The sequence below is a fragment of the Lactuca saligna genome, chromosome 3 (assembly GCF_052625555.1).
Source record: "Lactuca saligna cultivar CGN05327 chromosome 3, ASM5262555v1, whole genome shotgun sequence".
Taxonomy (NCBI): Eukaryota; Viridiplantae; Streptophyta; class Magnoliopsida; order Asterales; family Asteraceae; genus Lactuca; species Lactuca saligna.
Genome location: NC_136419.1, coordinates 103,625,460 through 103,646,914, shown reverse-complemented (window position 1 = coordinate 103,646,914; position 21,455 = coordinate 103,625,460). Strand labels below are relative to the sequence as shown.

Sequence of the window (21,455 nt, the reverse complement as noted above, 5' to 3'; positions counted from 1 at the left end):
AAGTGAAACACACGTTGCGGTCCGAGATAATCGAGATCGGCACCCCGTGTCAAGATACTACTTCCCTCACATATAACTCGGCCAACTTCTCCGCAGAAGAGCTCTCGCTAATGGCTAGAAAATGAGCGCTCTTTGTCAGCCGATCCATGATCACCCAAATCGCATCGACTCCTCTCGCCGTTCGCGGTAACTTGGTGATGAAATCCATAGAGATTTGTTCCCACTTCCATTCGGGAATCTCTAGCGGTTGCAGCTTACCGTGCGGTCGCTGGTGCTCGGCCTTGACCTGCCGACAAGTCAAGCACCTCTCGACGAACCAAGCGACATCCCTTTTCATACATGGCCACCAGTACTCCTTCTTGAGATCAAAATACATTTTCGTAGCACCAGGATGAATCGAGAATTTTGATCGATGTGCTTCCTCCATCAAAATAGTGCGCGCACCGCCCACAAACGGCACCCAAATCCGTCCCTGAAAAGTCATAAGCCCTCGACCATCCGTAACAAATCCTGATACCTAACTTACAACCCGTTCTTTCTTCTGGTGTTCCGGCTTCACAGCCTCCATCTGAGCCCCTCGAATAATATCCAGGATCGGGGTCAAAACCGTCAATCTCATACAAATGTCTCGGATCGGGGCGCTATCCGCCCTACGGCTCAATGCGTCGGCTACCACATTAGCCTTGTCGGGGTGGTACATGATCTCACAATCGTAATCCTTCACCACATCCAACCACCTCCTCTGTCGCATATTTAGATTTGGCTGATCCATCAACTATTTCAAGCTCTTATGGTCCGTGTAAATCGTACACCGAACCCCGTACAAATAGTGTCGCCAGATCTTGAGGGAAAACACCACCGCCCCCAATTCCAGGTCGTGCGTGGGATATCTTGACTCATGAGGCTTCAAGTGCCTCGAAGCGTATGCTATCACATGACCCCTCTGCATAAGTACCGCCCCCAAACCCGATATAGAGGCATCACAGTATACCACAAAATCCTCCATCCCTTCCGGGAGTGCAAGCACTGGAGCCTCGCACAATTTCTGACGAAGCGTCTCAAATGAAGATTGCTGCTCCGGTCCCCATGAAAACGTGACACCCTTCCGGGTCATCCTAGTAAGTGGCACAGTGATCTTGGAAAAATCCTTGATAAATCTGCGGTAATATCCAGCCAAACCCAGAAAACTCCTGATCTCGGTGGGCGATCTCGGCACCTCCCACCTCATCACCGCCTCAATCTTGGCCGGGTCGACCAATATCCCTTTCTGGTTCACAAGGTACCCGAGGAACTGGACCTCTCGTAACCAGAAATCACACTTGGAGAACTTGGCATACAATCTCTCCAATCTTAAAACCCCAAGAATCTCCCACAAATGTTCCTCATGCTGGTCCCTAGTCCTCGAATACACTAAAATATCATCGATGAATACGATCACCGACCGATCCAGCATCGGTCGGCACACCCGGTTCATGAGATCCATGAACGCGGCCGGGGCATTGGTGAGCCCAAAAGGCATCACCACAAACTCATAGTGCCCATAACGAGTCCTGAAAGCAGTCTTTTGGATATCCTCCTCGCGAACCCTCATCTGATGATATCCCAACCTCAAGTCAATCTTGGAAAACCAAGAGTCCCCTTGAAACTGATCGAACAGATCGTCGATCCTAGGTAACGGATATCGGTTCTTAACCATCAACTTGTTCAACTCCCGATAATCGATACACATCCGATGGGAACCATCCTTTTTCTTGACGAACAAAATCGGCGCTCCCCAAGGCGAGCTACTCGGTCGAATGAATCCCTTTCCCAACAGCTCCTGAAGCTGCGAGGATAATTCCTGCATTTCCGGCGAAGCGAGACGATAAGGCGCCTTGGCGATGGGCGCTGCTCCCGGAACCAAATCGATATGAAACTCCACTTGCCTGTCCGGAGGCACACCTGGTAACTCTTCGGGGAACACATCCGAAAACTCGCATACGACCGGAACATCATCAATCAAATTGGGCCTCTCCGCGGTCACTCGAGTATCCATCACATAGGCTATGAATCCATCACAGCCCTGCTGCAAACTCTGCCTCGCCCTGGCCGCCGAATAAAACGTCGACCCACACCGGGTCCCCTCGCCATAAACTATGAGCACTCCCCCACTAGGGTCTCGAATCATCACCAACTGTTTCTCGCAGTCAATGACTGCTCCAAACTTGCTCAACCAACCCATGCCCACGATAATGTAAACATCCCCCATAGCTATAGGGACCAAGTCTATAGGAAACTCGACCCCAAAAATCTCGAGCACGCATCCTCGAATCACCTCAGTGGCGTATACCGCTCTCTCATCCGCTATAGCAACTCGTAGGGGACGACTCATCGTCTCCCGATCGATATCGATGTGCTGGCTAAAAGCCAACGAAACAAAGGACCGACTCGCACCCGAGTCGAATAATACCAAAGCAGGCACATGATTCACAAGAAAAGTACCTACGCAGATAGTAATATAAGCATAATATCTCAGCATAAATGTAAATACATGAAAGAATACATACCGGCCACGACATCAGGCGCCGCGCGGACCTCCTCCGCAGTCAACTGGAAAGCTCTCCCACGAGCCTTCGGAGCCTCGGTCTTCACTGGTCGAACCTCAGGAACCCTGGCAGCAGGCGAAGATCCCTGATGAAGCTGGGGGCACTCGGCCTTCCGATGGCCAGTCTAGTTGCAATGGAAGCAAACCATGAATCCCTTGGGGCAATCCCTCGCAATGTGCCCCTCCTTGCCACACTTGTAGCAAGCACTCGATCTCCATGCCCCCTCGTGACCCTTGCCACACTTCCCACAAGTGCGGCTCTTCTGACCTCCGGATCTCAAATCAGCGGACTTGGTCCGCTTAGCTGCCGGCTGAGACTGAGCCGGCCGCCGATCCACCCGTTGAGACTCAGCCTCCTCCCTGGCCTGGGTCTCCAACTCGATCTCACGCTTCCTGGCATTCGCCTAAAGCTCCGCAAAAGTCTGATATGACGAGTTCGATATGAACTCCCGGATATCTCTCCTCAGCACTCCCAAATACCGGCTCATCCGAGCCTGCTCCGTGGACACCTGCTCGGGGCAGAACATCGCCCTCTCATGAAACTTCCGCGTGATCACCGTAACCGAATCATTACCCTGCTTGAGGGTCAAAAACTCCTGAACCAACCGTTCCCTTTCCACCGGGGGAACATACTCGTCTCTGAACATAGCAGTGAATCTCTCCCAAGTCACGGCTGAAACCTCCGCAAGAGTGAAGTTCGCCATCACGAACTTCCACCAATCCTTTGCTCCCAGGCGGAGCTGGTTCAAGGCGAACCGTACCCTCAGATGCTCCGGACATGAACAAGTATAGAAGCATCCCTCGATATCAGCAATCCATCTCATCGCAGCAATCGGATCCTACGTCCCGTCAAACTCTGGTGGCTTCGTGTTGCTGAACTCCCGGAACAGCAACGAGTCACCCCCCTGTGGTCTGGCAGCGGCCACAGCTGCGGTAGCTGCAACGGCGGCAGCCTCAGTCAACGCGGCGTACCGCTCATCAAACGTCTCCATCAGCGTGGTCTTAATAAACCCAAACATCTCCGGGATCTCGGCCCAGATCGCTGCAGCTACCTCCTCATGAATCATCTGACGAAGCTCCTCGTCAGTCACTCCACTCGTACCAAGTCTGTGTCGTGGTCCAACCATGATGTCTCTGAAATACAACATAAAAATATCAGAGACTCTACCGGCATAATCGCACTCGATAACGCAGTCCCGCTCAGTTTCCGATACTCAGGGATTCTTACTTGGGCTGCCCACTGACCCGGTGTCCTTGGTAGTACGGGCCCAATACTACCAATTACACCGTGTCGGTATTCACCCCAAGTCCTCCTCCCCAAACCCCGGATCCTGAGCACTCTATTCTTGTCATACACTAGTTACCCACTCGCTCTCGAGCACCTCATAGAAACAGGTTTCCCTAGACTAAGGCATCACAAAATCAGGCCACTCTAGTCCTAATATGTATACCTAGTCTACTAGCATGCGTATCATATCATAACATGTCTCATAACACATATTGTAAGAGTAATTTGGGGATCTTTACCGTTCGGGCGCTGGCTGACCGTACACACTTTTTCTTCTTTGGTCGTCTCACTTATCAAAAATTTATTATTTATTATTTATTATTATTATTATTATTTTTAAAATTTTCTCAAATCCCCGGTTTGAGTTCAGTTATGCCCGAAGGTGTACCCGAATCCCTCAAATCAAGGCTCTGATACCACACGTCATAAAATTTCCAACCAAAAATTTTCATTTTTACAACCATCAAAACATGGGTAATAAGTTTAGATTCCAAAGTAACAATGTAGTCACAACCGATTACATAACAAAAGATAACAAAATAGTTTCCCCGAGTGTGTGTACGGTCACGCTGGCGCCTTCCCACAGTCCTCACTAGTACCTGAAACACATAATACACAACTGTAAGCATAAAGCTTAGTGAGTTCCCCAAAATACAACATACACACATACGCCTTTCCAGGCCTTGACCTTCCGGTCCTTGTGTCTCAGGGGACTTCCGTCCCGACTGGGTAAACCTTCCGGTCCTACCCACATCAACCTTATAGTCCATATGACCATGCCTTCCGGCCCACATCATGTTGCCTTCCGGCCCAAATCAAACATATCATACATGGCACATATAACAAATAACTTAACACACATAAGGCATATATCTCATATCATATTCGACCTTCCGGTCACACAGTCAAAACCCTTCCGGGTACAGTATAGTGAGAAGACTCACCTCGTATGCCTCGCTAAGTCGCTAATCGTGAATCCTGAAATCACTCGAGCTCGAACCCTCGAGCTGCAATCCTCCTCAAGAAGACTCCCTTGGTGAAGTAGCAACAGATCCAAGCTCCCCAACTCTTCAAGCTTGATCCTCTCCCTCCTTTCCTTGCAATATCCCACAAAATAATGAAGAAAAAGCCTCCAAACACTCTCACAAGGGCTCACAGACGTATGGGGGCTCTTAGGGTTCAAGGTGGCCGCATATGAGGGCCATAAGGTCCTTTAAATGGGGCTTAGGGCCGGGAAATTAGGGTTTCATTAAACAGCGAGGACTCGCCGAGTCCGGACGTGAACCCCCGCCCAAAACCGCGACCCAACTCGGCGAGTTCGACCTCCAACTCGCCGAGTCCCCTCACAGAATGTCAAAAATATATGAAATGAAGATACCTGGGGATCCGGGCTGTTACATGGTCAGCACCGAAGACACCTACAGAAATTCGTCAATTTCTAGGTCTCACTGGCTACTAGCGCAGGTTCATTCAAAACTTCTCCCGCATAGCGAAACCTCTTACGACATTGACCCAAAAAGGCGTGGCCTTTGACAGGGAAGAGAGACAAGAGAGAGCATTCCAAACGCTTAAGCGAGCCTTGTGCACCGCACCAATACTATCCCTCCCTGAAGGGATAGAAGATTTCGTTGTCTATTACGATGCATCAAACCAAGGACTTGGATGTGTTCTGATGCAGCGAGGTAAGGTCATCGCCTATGCCTCGAGACAACTAAAGACACATGAGGTTAAATACACCACCCATGATCTTGAACTAGGAGCAGTTGTGTTTGCTCTGAAGATCTAGAAGCATTACCTGTATGGTACAAAAAGCACGATCTTTACAGACCACAAAAGTCTACAACATATATTTGACCAGAAGGAGCTCAACATGATACAACGACGGTGGGTCGAGCTACTCAGTGATTACGAATGCGAAATTCGTTATCACCCGGGTAAAGCCAATGTAGTAGCTGACGCCCTAAGTCGGAAGGAATACTCTGGTCATAGAGTTAAATCTTTGACTCTAACTACCCATTCACACTTGTCCACGCAAATTAAGGAGGCTCAGCTCGACGCTTTGAAACTTTAAAATGTGGCAGGTGAATCCCTGAGAGGGATGGATAAAAATTTGGAGGAGTCCTATACCTCATGGGTCGGATCTGGACACCGAAACACGGTGGCTTCAGAGACTTGGTCACGAACGAGACACACAACACTCGTTATTCCATCCACCCAGGTTCATATAAGATGTATCTGGATCTTAGAAAGCTATACCGGTGGCCTACCATGAAAGCAAATATTGCTACCTTCGTAAGTAAATGCCTTACTTGTGCTAAGGTCAAGGTCGAATACTAGAAACCCTCCGGTCTGCTACAACAACCAGAGATACCAGAATGGAAGTGGGAGCGGATCACTATGGACTTCATAACCAAGTTGCCCAAGACAATGGGTGGACTTGATACCATATGGGTCATCGTCGACAGATTGACCAAGTCTGCACACTTCCTACCCATCAAAGAAATCGACAAAATGGAGAAACTTACGAGAACCTACATTAGGGAGATTGTACGAATGCACGGTGTTCCTATATCCATTATCTCCGAAAGAGATAGTAGATTCACTTCTAGGTTCTGGCAATCGCTACAAAGTTCCCTAGGAACTAGGTTGGACATGAGTACAGCCTACCACCCACAGACCGATGGGCAAAGTGAGAGAACTATCCAAACCTTAGAAGATATGTTGAGAGCTTGTGTGATCGACTTTAGGAAAGCTTGGGATACTCATTTACCCCATGTTGAATTTTCCAACAATAACAGTTATCACACGAGCATAAAGGCAGGTCCTTTCGAAGCCCTCTATGGCCGAAAGTGCAGATCCCCTCTGTGCTGGGATGAGGTGGGTGATACCCAGTTAGCTAAGGGACGAGTTCCCGAAAGCACTCTCACGGGTCCGAAGATCATTCGGGAAACGACAGAGAATATCGTTCAAATTCATGAGCGATTGAAAGCCTCTAGAGACGGATAGAAAAGCTACGCTGACAAGCGAAGGAAACCATTGGAATTCCAGGTGGGCGACCGCATCCTACTGAAGGTCTCACCCTGGAAGGGCTTGATACGCTTCGGAAAGCGTGGAAATCTCAATCCAAGATACATAGGGCCTTTCGAAATTCTTGCCCGAATCGGCCCCGTAGCTTATACACTCAATCTACCGCGCGAACTCAGTAACATACATTCTACCTTCCACGTCTCGAACTTGAAAAAGTGTCTATCCGACGAGACTCTTGTTATCCCACTCAACGAGATCAAGATCAACGAGAGCCTTAACTTCATGGAAGAACCAGTAGAGATCATGGAGCGAGAGGTCAAGCAAACAAAGCAAAGCCGTATCTCGATAGTGAAGGTTCACTGGAACGCCAAGCGAGGACCGGAATTCACTTGGGAACGAGAGGATTAGATGAAACTGAAATATCCTCATCTTTTTGATTAGTTAATTGTAACTACTTATTTTCTTAAATTCTAATTTCGGGACGAAATTCCTTCTAAGGAGGGGATGATGTGACAACCCAAAATTTCCATTCTGTACAACATTTCCATTCAATAGAAGTCAGAACAGTTTCTGGAAACTTTCAAGCTTTTTGGAATAAGTTTGAGTATTTTAGGATTAAACAACTTAGGAGATATCGGGAGAGAGGATGCTCTAGGGTTTATTGTGCAACAATAAAGTCCCGACACATCAAAAGTTTAGAGTTTACGATCGTAAACCCTAAAGGGAAGTGGATAAAAGTGACACTTAGTTATTTTTATCACTTTTCCAACTTTCAAGATCCAAATCTCAAAATCTCTCAAGTATCATCCAATACTTTCTTCAAGATCACCATCTAGTAAGTATTTCTAGCCCTTACAAGTTAGTATATCACTTAATCTGGTGAATTAACACACTTCTATCCATGAAATCTTTCCAAAAGGTTGAATCTTCAAGTTTCACCAAGAACACACACTAGTATTCTTGGCCTTTTGGTACCTTTTCAAGCTTCTAACTAGTAAGTACTCCTACCCTAGTGTATTGTAAAGCTTGTTACACTTTATTACATCAAGAAAAACACAAAGAATCACCAAGATCAAGGTTTTTAGGGGCCAAAGTGACCCTAGTCCCTTCACAAGCTTTGGAAACTAGTCTAGACTCATTCCATTATATGTTTAGGACTTGAAAACATCAAAATACCATAATCCATATGGGTTTACGGTAGTAAACCCAAAAGGAAATGGTCTTAGGGCCGTAAACTCCTCAAAGGAGGGAAATGGTGCCCTAATCTCTTCCAAAGGCTTAACCATCAAGTAGAAATGCTTCTAAAGGACTAGTAGAGCTTCAAAACAACAAATGGTCAAAAGAACATGAATTTACTATTGTAAACCCATGTGTTTACGACCGTAAACCCATAGGGGATATGGTCACAAAATTGTAAACTCCAATGGAGTTTACCCTTGAACCCCAAACACAATAGCAAGGTCCTACAACACTTAGATGCAATCTTTATGACTTGTAGCACTTATATAAGGTATTTTACATGTCTTAGGATGTCTTAACTTTGTCAATTAGTAGTTTAAAGACTAATTGGATACATATATGCGTTATTATATGTTAAATAGGATCATTGAGTGTGTCCAAGTCCTCACTTGACACCTAGCATCCTACCTTATCCATTCATCCAAACCACCAACTACAGGTGAGTTCATACCCCTTAATCAATGTTTTAAATGATTTTAAATGCTTTAATGGGGGGGGGGGATACAAGTAGAAAACAACATGTTATAGATTCAATCGCATGTGATTTATAACTGTGTTTTCAACCAACTGATTTCACATACTTCAAAATGTGATACATGAAATGGTTTTCTGTCTTAAAATACTTTGTTATCAAATGAATTACTTTTGAAATGTTTTATAAAACGACATCAAGTCATTGTTATTTATTGTTCAAAACTCTTAAATGTTTTACAAAACCTCTTTCATCTTCTTGATCAAAACAATATCTATACACTTATGTTCATATATATATATATATATATATATATATATATATATATATATATATATATATATATATATATATGTATTGATATGAGAGCATTCAATCTTCGTTCAGTTCCTACACTCTTGGGTAGCAAGGGTGTATAAACTTTCTTGGACATCTATTACATTCCATTAAACTATTATAGGGATAGTTTAGGGGATACAAAACATTATTCCTATTACAAGGAATTACACCGAAGTCAGTTCATTCATGAGTCTATACTAAATGCTATATGAAAAGATACACTTACATGGATACTTTTACCTAGATACTATATGATGAGATACTATTACATATTATACATGTAGATTAGATCTGTCTATCCTAGTACAAAAGGATACTTTGCGGGATTAACCATTCATATAACCTCTATTAGCTATAGAGGTAAATGCACATCTAAGGATGTCTACGATTGATACCATTACCGGTATACTTAAGGGACTAACTATTCCTAAACCCGGCTGTTAGCAACAGAGATAAATGTACATCTACGAATGTCTACGGTTAATACTATTCGGCATTTACTATGTCGTGTTTATCCTAGTACCAAAGGATAATACTTAAATGTTTATATTCTCCCTATTACTTTTATTTTGTGATACATTCACATAAACGATGAGGTAGACTATATATTTTTAATAGTAATCATACAGGGGAAAAACCATCGTTGTTACTTTCAAAACATTCAGGTCTTGGTAAAAGACTACTTTTATACTAGTAGGAAATATGGGATTTTCTAGGTTTTTCACACTTATATCAAATGTTTCATTCAAAGATTTACATGGCATTCATAATAGCTTTCCAAAACAAAGTAATGACACCTAAATACTTATGAATTCACTAGCTTTATGCTGATCTACACTTTCAAAATAACTTGTATTCTCAGGTCACCAGTAGACAGGTACGATGACCAGGTTTGAGAAGACGTAGCATAGACAAGACTCGTCTTTTATTTTGATTACATATTTTGGTGTCTTATTACTATAAAAGAACACACATGTATTAAAACTTTACTTTTAATGCAATGGATGATGTTGTTGCTTTTTTACTACTTTACACTGTTATGATAGTTCACATGACGTCCTCCACCCCTGAACGTTTCCGCCGTTCTTGGTTTTGGGGTGTAACAGTAAGCACGAAGCTTAGTGAGTTCCCCCATCATACCACATACCACACAATAACATACTGTCTAGCATATCCGAGTACTAGCTTACCCCTTCGTTCTCTTTCAACCGGTAACCGCCTAACATATCATGGTGCTGGCCTACCCCTTCGGTCTCTTTCAACCGGTTACGGGGACTATTTCACCCCTACCGCTACCATATAATAGCATACATAATCATACTGCTATGCATATCTGGGTGCCTTACCTACCCCTTCGGTATTGTTAACCGGATACGGGGTCTATTTCACCCCTACCTACCAGTATCACATATTACCATAGCATACTAGCACATAAATCATAACATATAGTGACATACCAGATAATTATCACAAAGACAATCATCTAACTACAAACCCCTACTAGTGGGTCGGCCGTGGTGCCTTAGACCCAAGACTACCGGGAAAGTAACTCACCTCGCAAAGCTGAATGCAGAATCTCATAGTAAGAAATCTCTAGCGACTGCTTCGATGACTCCCCAAGTTATCATTACCACAATAACACTTAATCAAAAATTAATAATCATTCTTAGGGTAAAATAACCAATTTACCCCTGATCTAATTTGGCCAATGCCTAAGGCCCAACACCATAACATAAAAGGCCCAAATCTAAATAGTCTTCCAAAACCCACTAGTGGCCCACCAAAGGCCCAATTTTCTAAATTGAGCCCAATTTCTCAAACTTATCGTAAGCCCAACATACTCTGAGCCTAAAATTAATAATTTCTGATGGCCCATTATGGCCCAAAAGGCCCAATACCATAAATCTCAGTTCTAGGCCTAAAGGCCTTACTCCATAGTGGGCTCTGAGGCCCAACACTCTAGGCCCAAAAACCCATATTTGTTACCCTATATGCATACGCATAACATACCTGGCACGTACGTCCATCGTACACTAGCCTTGACTAGAAGCGGGAACTTGACCCAATATGCGCAACGTACCATGGTGTACGCCCAACTTATTGTCCAACTTCCTTAAGAATCCTTTTGTGACTTAATCCATTAAGTCCTAATGTCCAAAACATAGATCCAGGTCCTTTAAGACGTCCTAATCCATAAAGTTACAAACTTTATGTCCTTGCATGCATATATAGAGGTTAAAACATGATTTAAGTCCTTAAACAAACTTTGTGACCATCAAACACTTGCATGGTTGTGGCTTAACCATCAAGGTCTGATTTTTATGACTCTAAATGCTTCCAAGAGCTCAAAAGGACAACTCTTATGGTCTGGAACTACCAAGACACAAGAAACCTCAACAATGGAGTCAAAATAATCCATAAAACACCCCAACACTACAACTAAGCATGCAATGGTTAAGTTTGAAGCTTGATACCTCAAATAAGTCAGAAATGGTGCTAATCCCCAGGATATACAAGCTCTATTCAAGTCCATACTCCTTTAAACTTCTTTCTCTTCAAAATCACCAAAACAACACCAAAATGCTCAAAGTAAGTTCTAAAATACAAACAAGATGGTTAGGGTTCGATTTGGGCACTGAGAGGATAATGGAGGCTGAGATGATAAGGGTTTTGAAGATTATAAGTTGTTTAAATAGGGTGCAAACCCTAAAATTTAGGGTTTTGCATTTGGTCTCCTTACGCCCAGGGTACGCATAAGAGTCCCCATTTCTTTAAAAATTATAACTTAAATAAAAGCAATACCGTACCTGATAAATTCTGGACGTTACATATGTTGTATCAAAGTGATCATTGTTCGAATCAAGACGTAATCTATTTTTATAATAAATATATTTATCAAGTAAAATGTCTTAATAAAAATTAAGTTAAAGTACATGTTATAATAAGAAATATGAAAGTATAAAGCTATTATTAAAAAAAAAAAAACATTCAATGCTATTTCTTGCATTTAGCCCTTGAAGTTCTATGTAATGACATCTTATTTCTTTGGTTTCGCAACAAATATGTCATTAAAAATATCCAGTTTTTTCTTAGTTGAGTTAAGAATGAATTAACAATTTTTATTGGTTCAAAGATTAACATGTTGTATTGTTTTGTTAGATGTGTCAGACTAGAGACTTACACTAGGTCTTTTTCTTTCATTTAAGATACATGTATACATTAAATACAACAGATACGGACAATACAAAAAAAAAAGAGTCATTAACTTAATAGCTAACACGTCTCGCCACTCAAGAAGAAGTGGTAGTTTCAACTATTGTCTTTGTCTTTTCCTTTTTTCATTTTAAGTTATTAGGTTTTAAAGTACCTTTGTCATTGGTCAATGGATAAAAATGGAATTTTGTTTAAAAAATAATAACAAATAAAAAAAAATTGTTTGAGCTAAATACAAACTCATATGTAATATTTGGCTAAATACAAATTGAAAAAAAAAAAGGAAAAAAAAATGATATAAGCAAAACCAACACGCTATGGTGACATGATGATCAGACAAAAGTCCAACAAAAAAAAAAAAAAAAAAAAAAAATCCTAAATATGATAATAGCTTCTTTAACAATTTTTTTTTCTCTGCTGATTTTTTTTTTTTTTTTTTTTTTCTTTCCCTTCTTTTGTTTCCTTTGCTAAACTTGGGAGCACAGCCTTCCAGCATCCTCCAAAAACCCAAATACAACCCACCCCACTCCTCCCTCACGGGTTTAACCAGAGTCTCCGCCACCGCAGCCCTCTGATTCCTCTCCGCCGGCCTCCTCTATTTCTTCAGGTGAGTTGATTATGTCCGCACATTTCAATTATCCAACATTAACTAAATATTCGTATCGATTTAATTGAAAAAAAAAAACCCTAGAAACACGTAAAGCACATTTACCAGAGACTCTTGCAGTTGTAAATAACTTGTTTTATTACATTACAGTGATCGAAAATGAATTTCAAGTATGCAGATGAAGCTTCCTTCTACAAGATATTATCCAGCGACTCCGAGGACAACCTTGTGAATCCATCTCTCTCTCTCTCTCTCTCTCTCTCACACACACACACACACTCACCATTTTTGTGGATAGTCATTACGCGGATCTTCATATATTCATCGTAATTTGCAGACATTGCCTCCTGCTTTTGCCGAGAAGTATTTGGAAAAGGACAACAACAAGAGAGGAACAGTTGTTCTCAAGACCAAATCTGCTGTTGAATGGAGTGTCAAATACTTTAAAATCAAAGACGAATACTACTTCATGGATGGATGGGTCAAGTTCATGAAAGACAATCGTCTTCAAATGGGCGATTTGCTTGTCTTTTCGCTTCTCTCTCCTCCTCCAAATTCAATCTTTCAGGTCGTTTTCTATGCCCCAAATGGATGCGTCAAACACCAAATTTGTTCTTCAGGTAATTTACAAACCAACAATTTGAAAAACCCCTTTAGTTTCGCAATCAATTTCCCTCAATTCTTTTCCATTTTGGAACACAGATGTGCCATATAAAGAACAGAGGTCAAAAAAAGGATCTCTTGAATCAGCTAAATCTTTCAAATCAGACAAACCCTTCTACTCTGTTACAATGAAACTTTCATACCTTGGAGAATGGGGATTGGTAATTATTAACTATTCCAAATTTGGGATCTCGATTCCTATTTTTAACGATCATTTCATTCTCTCTTTTGATTTGGGTTTTTTTGTTTTACAGTATGTACCAATAAGATTCTTGAAAAGATATTTGTTGAGTAACGATGAGATGAGTGTCAATTGTGTTCTTGAGGTATCAGATGGGAGAAAATGGGGTCCAATTAAATGCAGGGATTACAAGACTTGTGGTAAATTATATGGTCCTAATTGGAAGAAATTTCGTGAAGATAATCAATTGGGTGTGGGTGATGTTTGTGTATTGGAGCTGATGAATGAGATGAAAAAAGTGTTGAAAGTCACGATATTTGGGGGTTGCTAAAAAGATTCTCAAGAAGAGTGTGTAGTTGAGGTTAATTATGTTGTTGATTTGTTGTTAATGAATGTTTAAGGTAGAATTGTAGGATGATGATTAAAGCTGATCTTTTAAAATCTAAATTGGTTTATCAAGCACTTGTAAAGTGTAATGCTATTGTTTTCTTGGGTTGATGATCCATGGTTATTATCTAACATTTTTATTAGTAATTAGATACAAGTTATACTACTAGAGTATCATATTAGTTTTTTTTAATAAAATAAAAGGGAAAATTAATAATCTAGCCAAATTTGTTAATGACTTTTCACTTTTTAGCCAAAATTTAGGATTTTGCTCAAAATTGTCATCGAAATTGTAGGTGGTTAAAATGATCTGATGTTTCGTCCATTTACCTACGGTTTCGACTTTAGCATATAAGGTTTTTTTTTTTCACTACGAAACCGTAGATGAAAAAATGATCTACTGTTTCTTTTGAGAAGTTTACTGTTTTCCAAAGAGTAGATTAAAAATTATCTACTGTTTCCTATGGTTTGGGAAGTAGTAGATAATTTTTAATCTACTTTTTAAGAAACAGTAAACTTCTCAGTGGAAATATTAAACCATTTTTTCATCTAAGGTTTCGTAGTGAAAAATGAAAAAAAAAATCCTTACATGCTAAAGTTGAAACCGTAGGTAATGGACGAAACAGTATATCATTTTAACTATCTATGATTTCGATGGTTATTTTGAGCAAAATTCTAAATTTTGGCTAAAAGTGAAAAGTTATTAAGAAATTTGGCTAGTTTATTCATTTTCCCTTATTTTTATATAATAATATAATTTTGTCTTATTAATGTATTAGATATTTAAGAACGAGTTAAAAGGTGTCATTTGTCCCTAACTTGTTGGTAAATGTGTACCTTTAGACTGTTCGATGAAGATTCCATAAAAGAAATATAAAACTTGTTAATGAAGATTCCATAAAAGAAATAATGGAAATTGTGAATGTTCTATAAACCTCGACATTGCCTCCTGCAAATATAAAGATTCCATAAAAGAAATAATGAAGCTTTAAAAATAAATGTGAAGATTCCATAAAAGAAATAATGAAGCTCTAACATATTATATTAGCTTATTCTAGAAAATATTTCTTGAAAATGCGAGGTTTATGCCCATAAAACAATATACTTTGTTTTCTTGAAATTTACCAACACACACCTTACATTAACTTATTCTAAGGTGTTCCAAACTTTGCTTCATTATTCCAACTACTTAAAGAAGTTTAGGGTTCTTTTACCCCATAAAGCACTATAGTTTAACTAATGTATAAAGCAATTAAACAATACTAAGCATGTAGTGCATTATTTGTAGGTTATTTATGTTGATAGAAGAATGTGTATGTTGCTCTATGTAACTTTCTAAAAATCCTTCATATGCATGTTGGGTCTTGTAAACCCTTTACATGTTACCTAATAGGATGTTACGATGTTGGGGAATCTCTTTAGGTTATGTGTTTTGTGCTAGTTCCACGTAATCGTCATCCTTCGAGGAGAAAAAAATGACACATTTAGGAAAAATGGTTTTTAAACTTTACAACATTTGAATAAACTTAAATCAATGTGAGTTTTTTTGACAAAAGAAATTTTCATGTCACCATAAGATTACCTACAAAGTACAAACAAGATAAATGAACCAAAGTTTGTCAAATATTGAGAGATTTGTTGAAAATGAGGCAAATCAATTCTCTTATGGTTTATATATCTTTTGGACTGCTAAATCGCAGACAAGAGCAGATGGCCTGCGATTTCATTGCTTAAAAATAGATTTTTTTTATTAATAAAATATAGCTACTTTTGTCATTTTATAAAAAATTAAGTAATTTATATATTTTACATCAATTATCCATATGTATCCACATGTAAAAGATTAATATAAGAGCATTAACATTAGATAAAGAGGCTTTGATCTTCACCAACAAAAAAAAAAAAAAAAAAAAAGATCAACAATATAACATATGTTGAAACAACACCAAAGCCTCCAACATACTAAGGTGCTGTTTGTTTTTTCTAAGGTAAAATGTCTGCAGTTTGCGGATCATATCTATCGACCTCTGCAGTAGACTAGATGGACTAAACATCTGCAGTTTGAAAAAAGAAAACTATTTGTTTTTTTAACATCTGCAGGCTTCTAAAATAAACTGAAATCTAAATAAACAGATTTTTTTAAACTTCAAAGTGATTTTTTAATATTTTTATGAGTTTGTTATAAATAATTAACGAATCTAGATCAACTTTTATTTATTATTGTATAAAAAATAAAAATAAAAATGATATGAATTAATATATATATTTGATAAAAACCAACAACTTTGGTTGCAAAATTATAACTAAACATTATAATTAGTGATCAGAGAATTTGATACATAAATAGATGGAAATAAACTTCGATTTTTTCAATTAAATCCATTAAAAACGTATCATAAATATTTTCTCGAGAAATTGACATACTGTATTAAATAATGTATTACAAAATTTGGCAAAAAAATATAAGAATATATTATGATTTTTTTTTTTTCATATTTATATAAACAACTTCAACGACTATTATTATAATAAATCTTTATTTATAAATTTATCAAAAATATCATGTTTGTATCGTCGAACGTTTTTTTTAAGTTTTTTTTTTTTTTTTTTTTTTTTCAAATTGTTTATCATTAATAAAGTTAGAAAAAATATAAATTAAAAAAAATTGAAAAAAATAAAGATATATATGTTTTTTAGGCTAGAAGATGTTAGAAGACTCTGGTCTACATCTGCGTCAAGAAGAGGGCACACATACATTTTTAAGTCTACAGTTTTTAAAAAAACAAACAGCTTGCGAAGATAATATCTGCGTGTGATCTGCACAATGGAAACAGAAGAGGCCGTACAGATATGCAGATAAAAAACAAACATTACCTAAACCATAAAGTTCTCAAATCAAATATAAAGGTCAAAAGAGTCTTTTTCAAGTTATTTCAAAAAATTAAAGATCCAAAACCACAAGAATTTTTTAATTTTAGATTTTCAATATCAAGGTGAAATTTTTTGAGTCATATCCATATTTTTTTTGTAAATTACAAATACTACTTTTATAGTTTTGTATAAAGTGATTTTTAAAAGAAAGCTTGAATGTAATTTTTTCTTGTCACTAGTGAACACATAAAATATTAAATCATTTATTTATTTATTTCCAATTCGAAAAATATATTTTTTTTTATTGAATTTGTTTGTTTCATCATCCTCCACAGTCCAAATACAAGCCACCCCAGACCTCTCTCAAGGGTTTAACCAGAGACTCAGCCAGTGCTGCTTGCCTGGTTCCTCTCCGTCCGCCACCTCCATTTTTTCCGGTGAGTTGTTTTGTGTCCTCACATTTCGATTATCTGCCCATAACTGAATATTCGTATCGATTGATTGGAAGAAATAACTTGTTTTATTACATTATAGTGATCGACGATGAATTTCAAATATGGAGATGAAGCTTCCTTCTTCAAGATATTATCCAATGACTTCGATGACTACCTTGTGAATCCATCTCTCTCTCTCTCTCTCTCTCTCTCTCTCACATACACACACACACACCATTTTTGCTGCTTCTCATTACACAGATCTTCAGTTATTCATCATATTTTGCAGCCATTGCCCCCTGCTTTTGCCGAGAAGTATTTGGAAAAGGACAACAACAAGAGAGGAGCAGTTATTCTGAAGAACAAATCTGCTGTTGAATGGAGTGTCATATACTTGAAAATCAAAGACAAATACTACTTCATGGATGGATGGATCAAGTTCATGAGAGACAATCATCTTCAAATTTGCGACTTGCTTGTCTTTTCGCTTCTCTCTCCTCCTCCAAATTCAATCTTTCAGGTCGTTGTCTATGCACCAAACGGATGCTTCAAACACCCAATTTGTTCTTCAGGTAATTTACGACCCACAATTCGATTAACCCCTTTAGAAACCAAATCCATTTCCTCAATCCCTTTTCGATTTGTGAACACAGATTTACCATTTGAAGCGACGAAAGAACACATGTCAATAAACAAATCTCTGGAATTAGTTAAATCTTTCAAATCAGACAAACCCTTTTACTCTGTGACGATGAAACTTTCATACCTTCGAGCATGGGGATTGGTAATTAACTATTCCATATTTGGGATCTCGATTCCTATTTATAACGATCATGTTGTATTCTCATTCTTTCTTTTGATTTGGGTGTTTTTGTTGCAGTATGTACCGATAACATTCTTGAGAAGATATTTGTTGAGTAACGATGAGATGAGTGTCAATTGTGTTCTTGAGGTATCAGATGGGAGAAAATGGGGTCCAATCATATGCAGGGATTACAAGACTTGTGGTAGATTGTCTGGTCCTAATTGGAAGAAATTTCGTGAAGATAATCAATTGGGTTTGGGTGATGTTTGTGTATTGGAGCTGATGAATGAAATGGAAAAAGTGTTGAAAGTCACCGTATTCAAGAACAGTGTGTAGTTGAGGTTATTTTTGTGTTGATTTGTTATAGTATTATGACTGTTTAAGGTAGAATTGTAGGATGGTGATAAAGTTGATCTTTCTAAAATCTAAATTGGTTTGCTTGCAGCTTGATCAAGCACTTTGTAAAGTCGTAATGCTATTGTTTTTCTATCATTTTTATAAGTAATTAGATACAAATTATTACTAATGATTCGAATCGTGATAACAATAATTATATTGCTTTTCTATTTACTTTTGTATTTTTATAACTAATTCAATGTATTTAGCTTGATTTTCTTGTGTGATTATGTAATTGTGCCTTATAAATCAATCAAAGAGTTTATGGTAATTTATATATTTGGTCTCTATCTTATTTTTAAATTCGGGCAATTCTTATATTTTGTTTTTGTTTCGGATTTGTCCCTGATTGATTTAAATTGACTATTTTGCCTTTAGTGCATAATTTGTTATTTTTAATTCCTTTTTTATTATATATTTATTTCTTATGGTTTTGGGAAATTAAAATTTGGCCTGTCCCACCCCTTTCCCACCCCAAGGTGATATCATCTATTAAATGATCATAAGCCCATAAGCCAAAGCCAGTTAGCCCTAATTTAAGATGATGATGATTATAAGAACCATGGCATTTGTTTTTGGAGTTCGATTCAATTTCACCTCACTCATTCACTTGTAAGATTGATTAGCGTTTTCTTTAGACGCAAAAATTGATTTCATTAGTCAGTGAATAAAGGACGTAGAGAATGATTTTGTCCGTCAATGGGTGTTGGGCAAAAATTAATCTTTTTCGTTGTTATCGAAGGTGGGGTTTGGATTGGAGGTGGTAGAAGAGAAACATTGATATTAGAGGAAGTAGAAGGGTTCAGACAAGAAATCAAGCAACAAATCAAACAATATAACAAAGATATCAATGAGATTAATTTATTTTTAGAGTAAATTACATGCATAGTCCCTAATTTTGACATCGCCGTCCACAAAGTATTACCACCGGCAACTGCTTCTGGTAATCCACCAACAACGATGTTTCTTCACCACAACCACAATCGACAATCTCGTGAATTGGGTGAATTCCTTTGATTTTGACAACCTGTTCAAAAATCATTTCACCCACTTCAGTGACTTGTGGAAATCGATTTTCAAAAACCGATCTTGTACATAAGCTTTAGAGTGTAGATTGATTTTCAAAAATCGAACCACAACTCAAACAAGGTATCGGATAAGGTTCCGACAAGAGAGTAGAGTGATAAGACGAGAGGAAACCGATGAGTTTTTTGGAGATGTTTCTGGTGAGAAGAGAGGAATGATAGGCTAGGGTTTAGTTACTTGTGAGTTCCCAGCAACAAACTGATAGACTAGTAGAGGGGGCGAGGTTTCGATTTTCGACGAGATTAGAGAGTTCCTTCAGTCGTGGGTGGCAGTGAAGCATCGACGTAGGAAACCATTCAACCCCTCACCATCATAGGGTTGTTCTTTTGTTACCGAAGAAATGAGGGTCGCTTTAGGGATACAGGAATCAACTAGATTTTAGTTTTAATTTCCTCATTCGATTTTGGGTTTTTGATTTGCATCATAGGTTCCATTTTTGTTTTAGATTTGATTTTCAAGTTTTATTTTGGTTTTGGAATTAAGTTACGACTTTGTTGAACATTAGGCAGCTTTGTATCAGGTGGATTTGTGTTGAGTGTTTATTGATTTTTGTGGTATTGGATCTCTATAGCCGGAGATGATGACCGGAGCAGGTGTCGGGAACTGGATCTGTTATCGAAGATAGTGACCGTAAGTAGTGGCAAGAGCTGTAAGAGGATTGAGGTTGGGTGATTCATTTTTCCAAAAATATAATAATAGTTTAATTTATTTAATAATAACTAGAATAATAAAAAAATTAATAAAATAAAAAAATAGTTATTAAGGGAAAAATTGACATTTTATGTCGGGACTATAGACGCAACAAAACCTTACTATAAGGACGGTCTAAGTTATATATATATATATATATATATATATATATACACACACACACACACACACACACACACACACATATATATATATATATATATATATATATATATATATATATATATATATATATATATATATATATAAAGGGACAAACATGCAAATGACCCCAAACTGTGTACATTGCTCTTATTTTATATAATGATATGTATTTGTCTTGATCATATATAATATACTAATTTTGAACTCCTTAGTGAACAGTTCTTCTCTATGATTGGTTGGAGATTTTTTTATGGTTTCTTTTAATTGTTTTTTTTGTCTTTTCTGTTGGTCAATGTAGTGGTGTCCACATGTTTTGATGAACTTTGCCCATAATTGTTATGTGTTATTGTTTGCTCCACCTCCCACAACTTCTAATTATATTCGGACAACAGATCTACCACCGCCTCAATATGCCTTCTGCTTTGACTTTTCATCGATCTCCGATAGCTTTACTTCAGGCGTCCCCCCACTCCCTTTTCCAGTCCATCTTTCAATTTGCACGTTACATCTTTTCCTCTCACTAGCCCTAAATCTTATTTCTATTTCTATATGAATCGATTTCTCCCCACCATCTCCATCGATTCGACGCCATTGCTCAGCCCAACTTCCGACAGCATCTTCCACAACCGCCAATTCATCAAAGGTACTCCCACCATCCGTGGTGCTGTGAGATTCCTCCGCCACCTTACTAGCTGACAAATGCTCCGTCAGCCGTCGATACATGCTAAACTCGGTAAGGAAACTCACCTCGAATACAGAAAGGTAGTTGAACGAATCCTGGCTCTGAATATCTACTCAACTCAACCCCTAAACATAAAAGATTTCCTTAAGTTCACCACAAGATGCCCAGAAGCCCCTTATAGGTTAAACTTGGCCAAAGTCAAAGTCAAAGTCAACGTTTTGAGTTGACTCAACTCGTCGAGTTTCCTGATTAATCAACAAAATCGCAAAATTTCGATCCAACTCGTCGAGTTTCCCCTTTAGTCAGTAGAATTGGGAAAACTTAAT

General features: G+C 38.6%; 2 protein-coding genes across 3 annotated transcripts; both read left to right on the top strand.

Annotated features, from left to right (window-relative positions):
* Positions 1-12,605: 12,605 nt before the first annotated feature.
* On the top strand, positions 12,606-14,134 carry LOC145037079 (B3 domain-containing protein REM17-like). Its single transcript, XM_078985648.1, has 5 exons — positions 12,606-12,769; positions 12,920-12,997; positions 13,107-13,389; positions 13,472-13,593; positions 13,687-14,134. Exons 2-5 carry the CDS (start codon positions 12,929-12,931, stop codon positions 13,942-13,944), a joined length of 732 nt encoding a protein of 243 aa, XP_078841774.1. The 5' UTR covers positions 12,606-12,769; positions 12,920-12,928; the 3' UTR covers positions 13,945-14,134.
* Positions 14,135-17,209: 3,075 nt separating this feature from the next.
* On the top strand, positions 17,210-18,581 carry LOC145033875 (B3 domain-containing protein LOC_Os12g40080-like). 2 transcript variants are annotated; one of them, XM_078982366.1, is made up of 5 exons: positions 17,210-17,308; positions 17,406-17,483; positions 17,595-17,877; positions 17,959-18,089; positions 18,186-18,581. In XM_078982366.1, the coding sequence occupies exons 2-5, from the start codon at positions 17,415-17,417 to the stop codon at positions 18,444-18,446; spliced, it is 744 nt and encodes a 247-aa protein (XP_078838492.1). In that variant the 5' UTR covers positions 17,210-17,308; positions 17,406-17,414; the 3' UTR covers positions 18,447-18,581. The 2 variants fall into 2 exon arrangements, with proteins under 2 accessions (XP_078838492.1, XP_078838491.1); XM_078982365.1 differs by having other exon boundaries at positions 17,406-17,877.
* The last annotated feature ends 2,874 nt before the right edge of the window (positions 18,582-21,455 follow it).

Bases quoted from the DNA above. Each gene is read 5' to 3' on its own strand.
- LOC145037079 (XM_078985648.1), top strand. From the start codon at position 12,929: ATGAATTTCAAGTATGCAGATGAAGCTTCCTTCTACAAGATATTATCC. The intron at 12,998-13,106 runs GTGAATCCATCT...CGTAATTTGCAG, and splicing joins GCGACTCCGAGGACAACCTT to ACATTGCCTCCTGCTTTTGC. The intron at 13,594-13,686 runs GTAATTATTAAC...TTTGTTTTACAG, and splicing joins ACCTTGGAGAATGGGGATTG to TATGTACCAATAAGATTCTT.
- LOC145033875 (XM_078982365.1), top strand. From the start codon at position 17,415: ATGAATTTCAAATATGGAGATGAAGCTTCCTTCTTCAAGATATTATCC. The intron at 17,878-17,958 runs GTAATTTACGAC...TTGTGAACACAG, and splicing joins ACACCCAATTTGTTCTTCAG to ATTTACCATTTGAAGCGACG. The intron at 18,090-18,185 runs GTAATTAACTAT...TTTTTGTTGCAG, and splicing joins ACCTTCGAGCATGGGGATTG to TATGTACCGATAACATTCTT.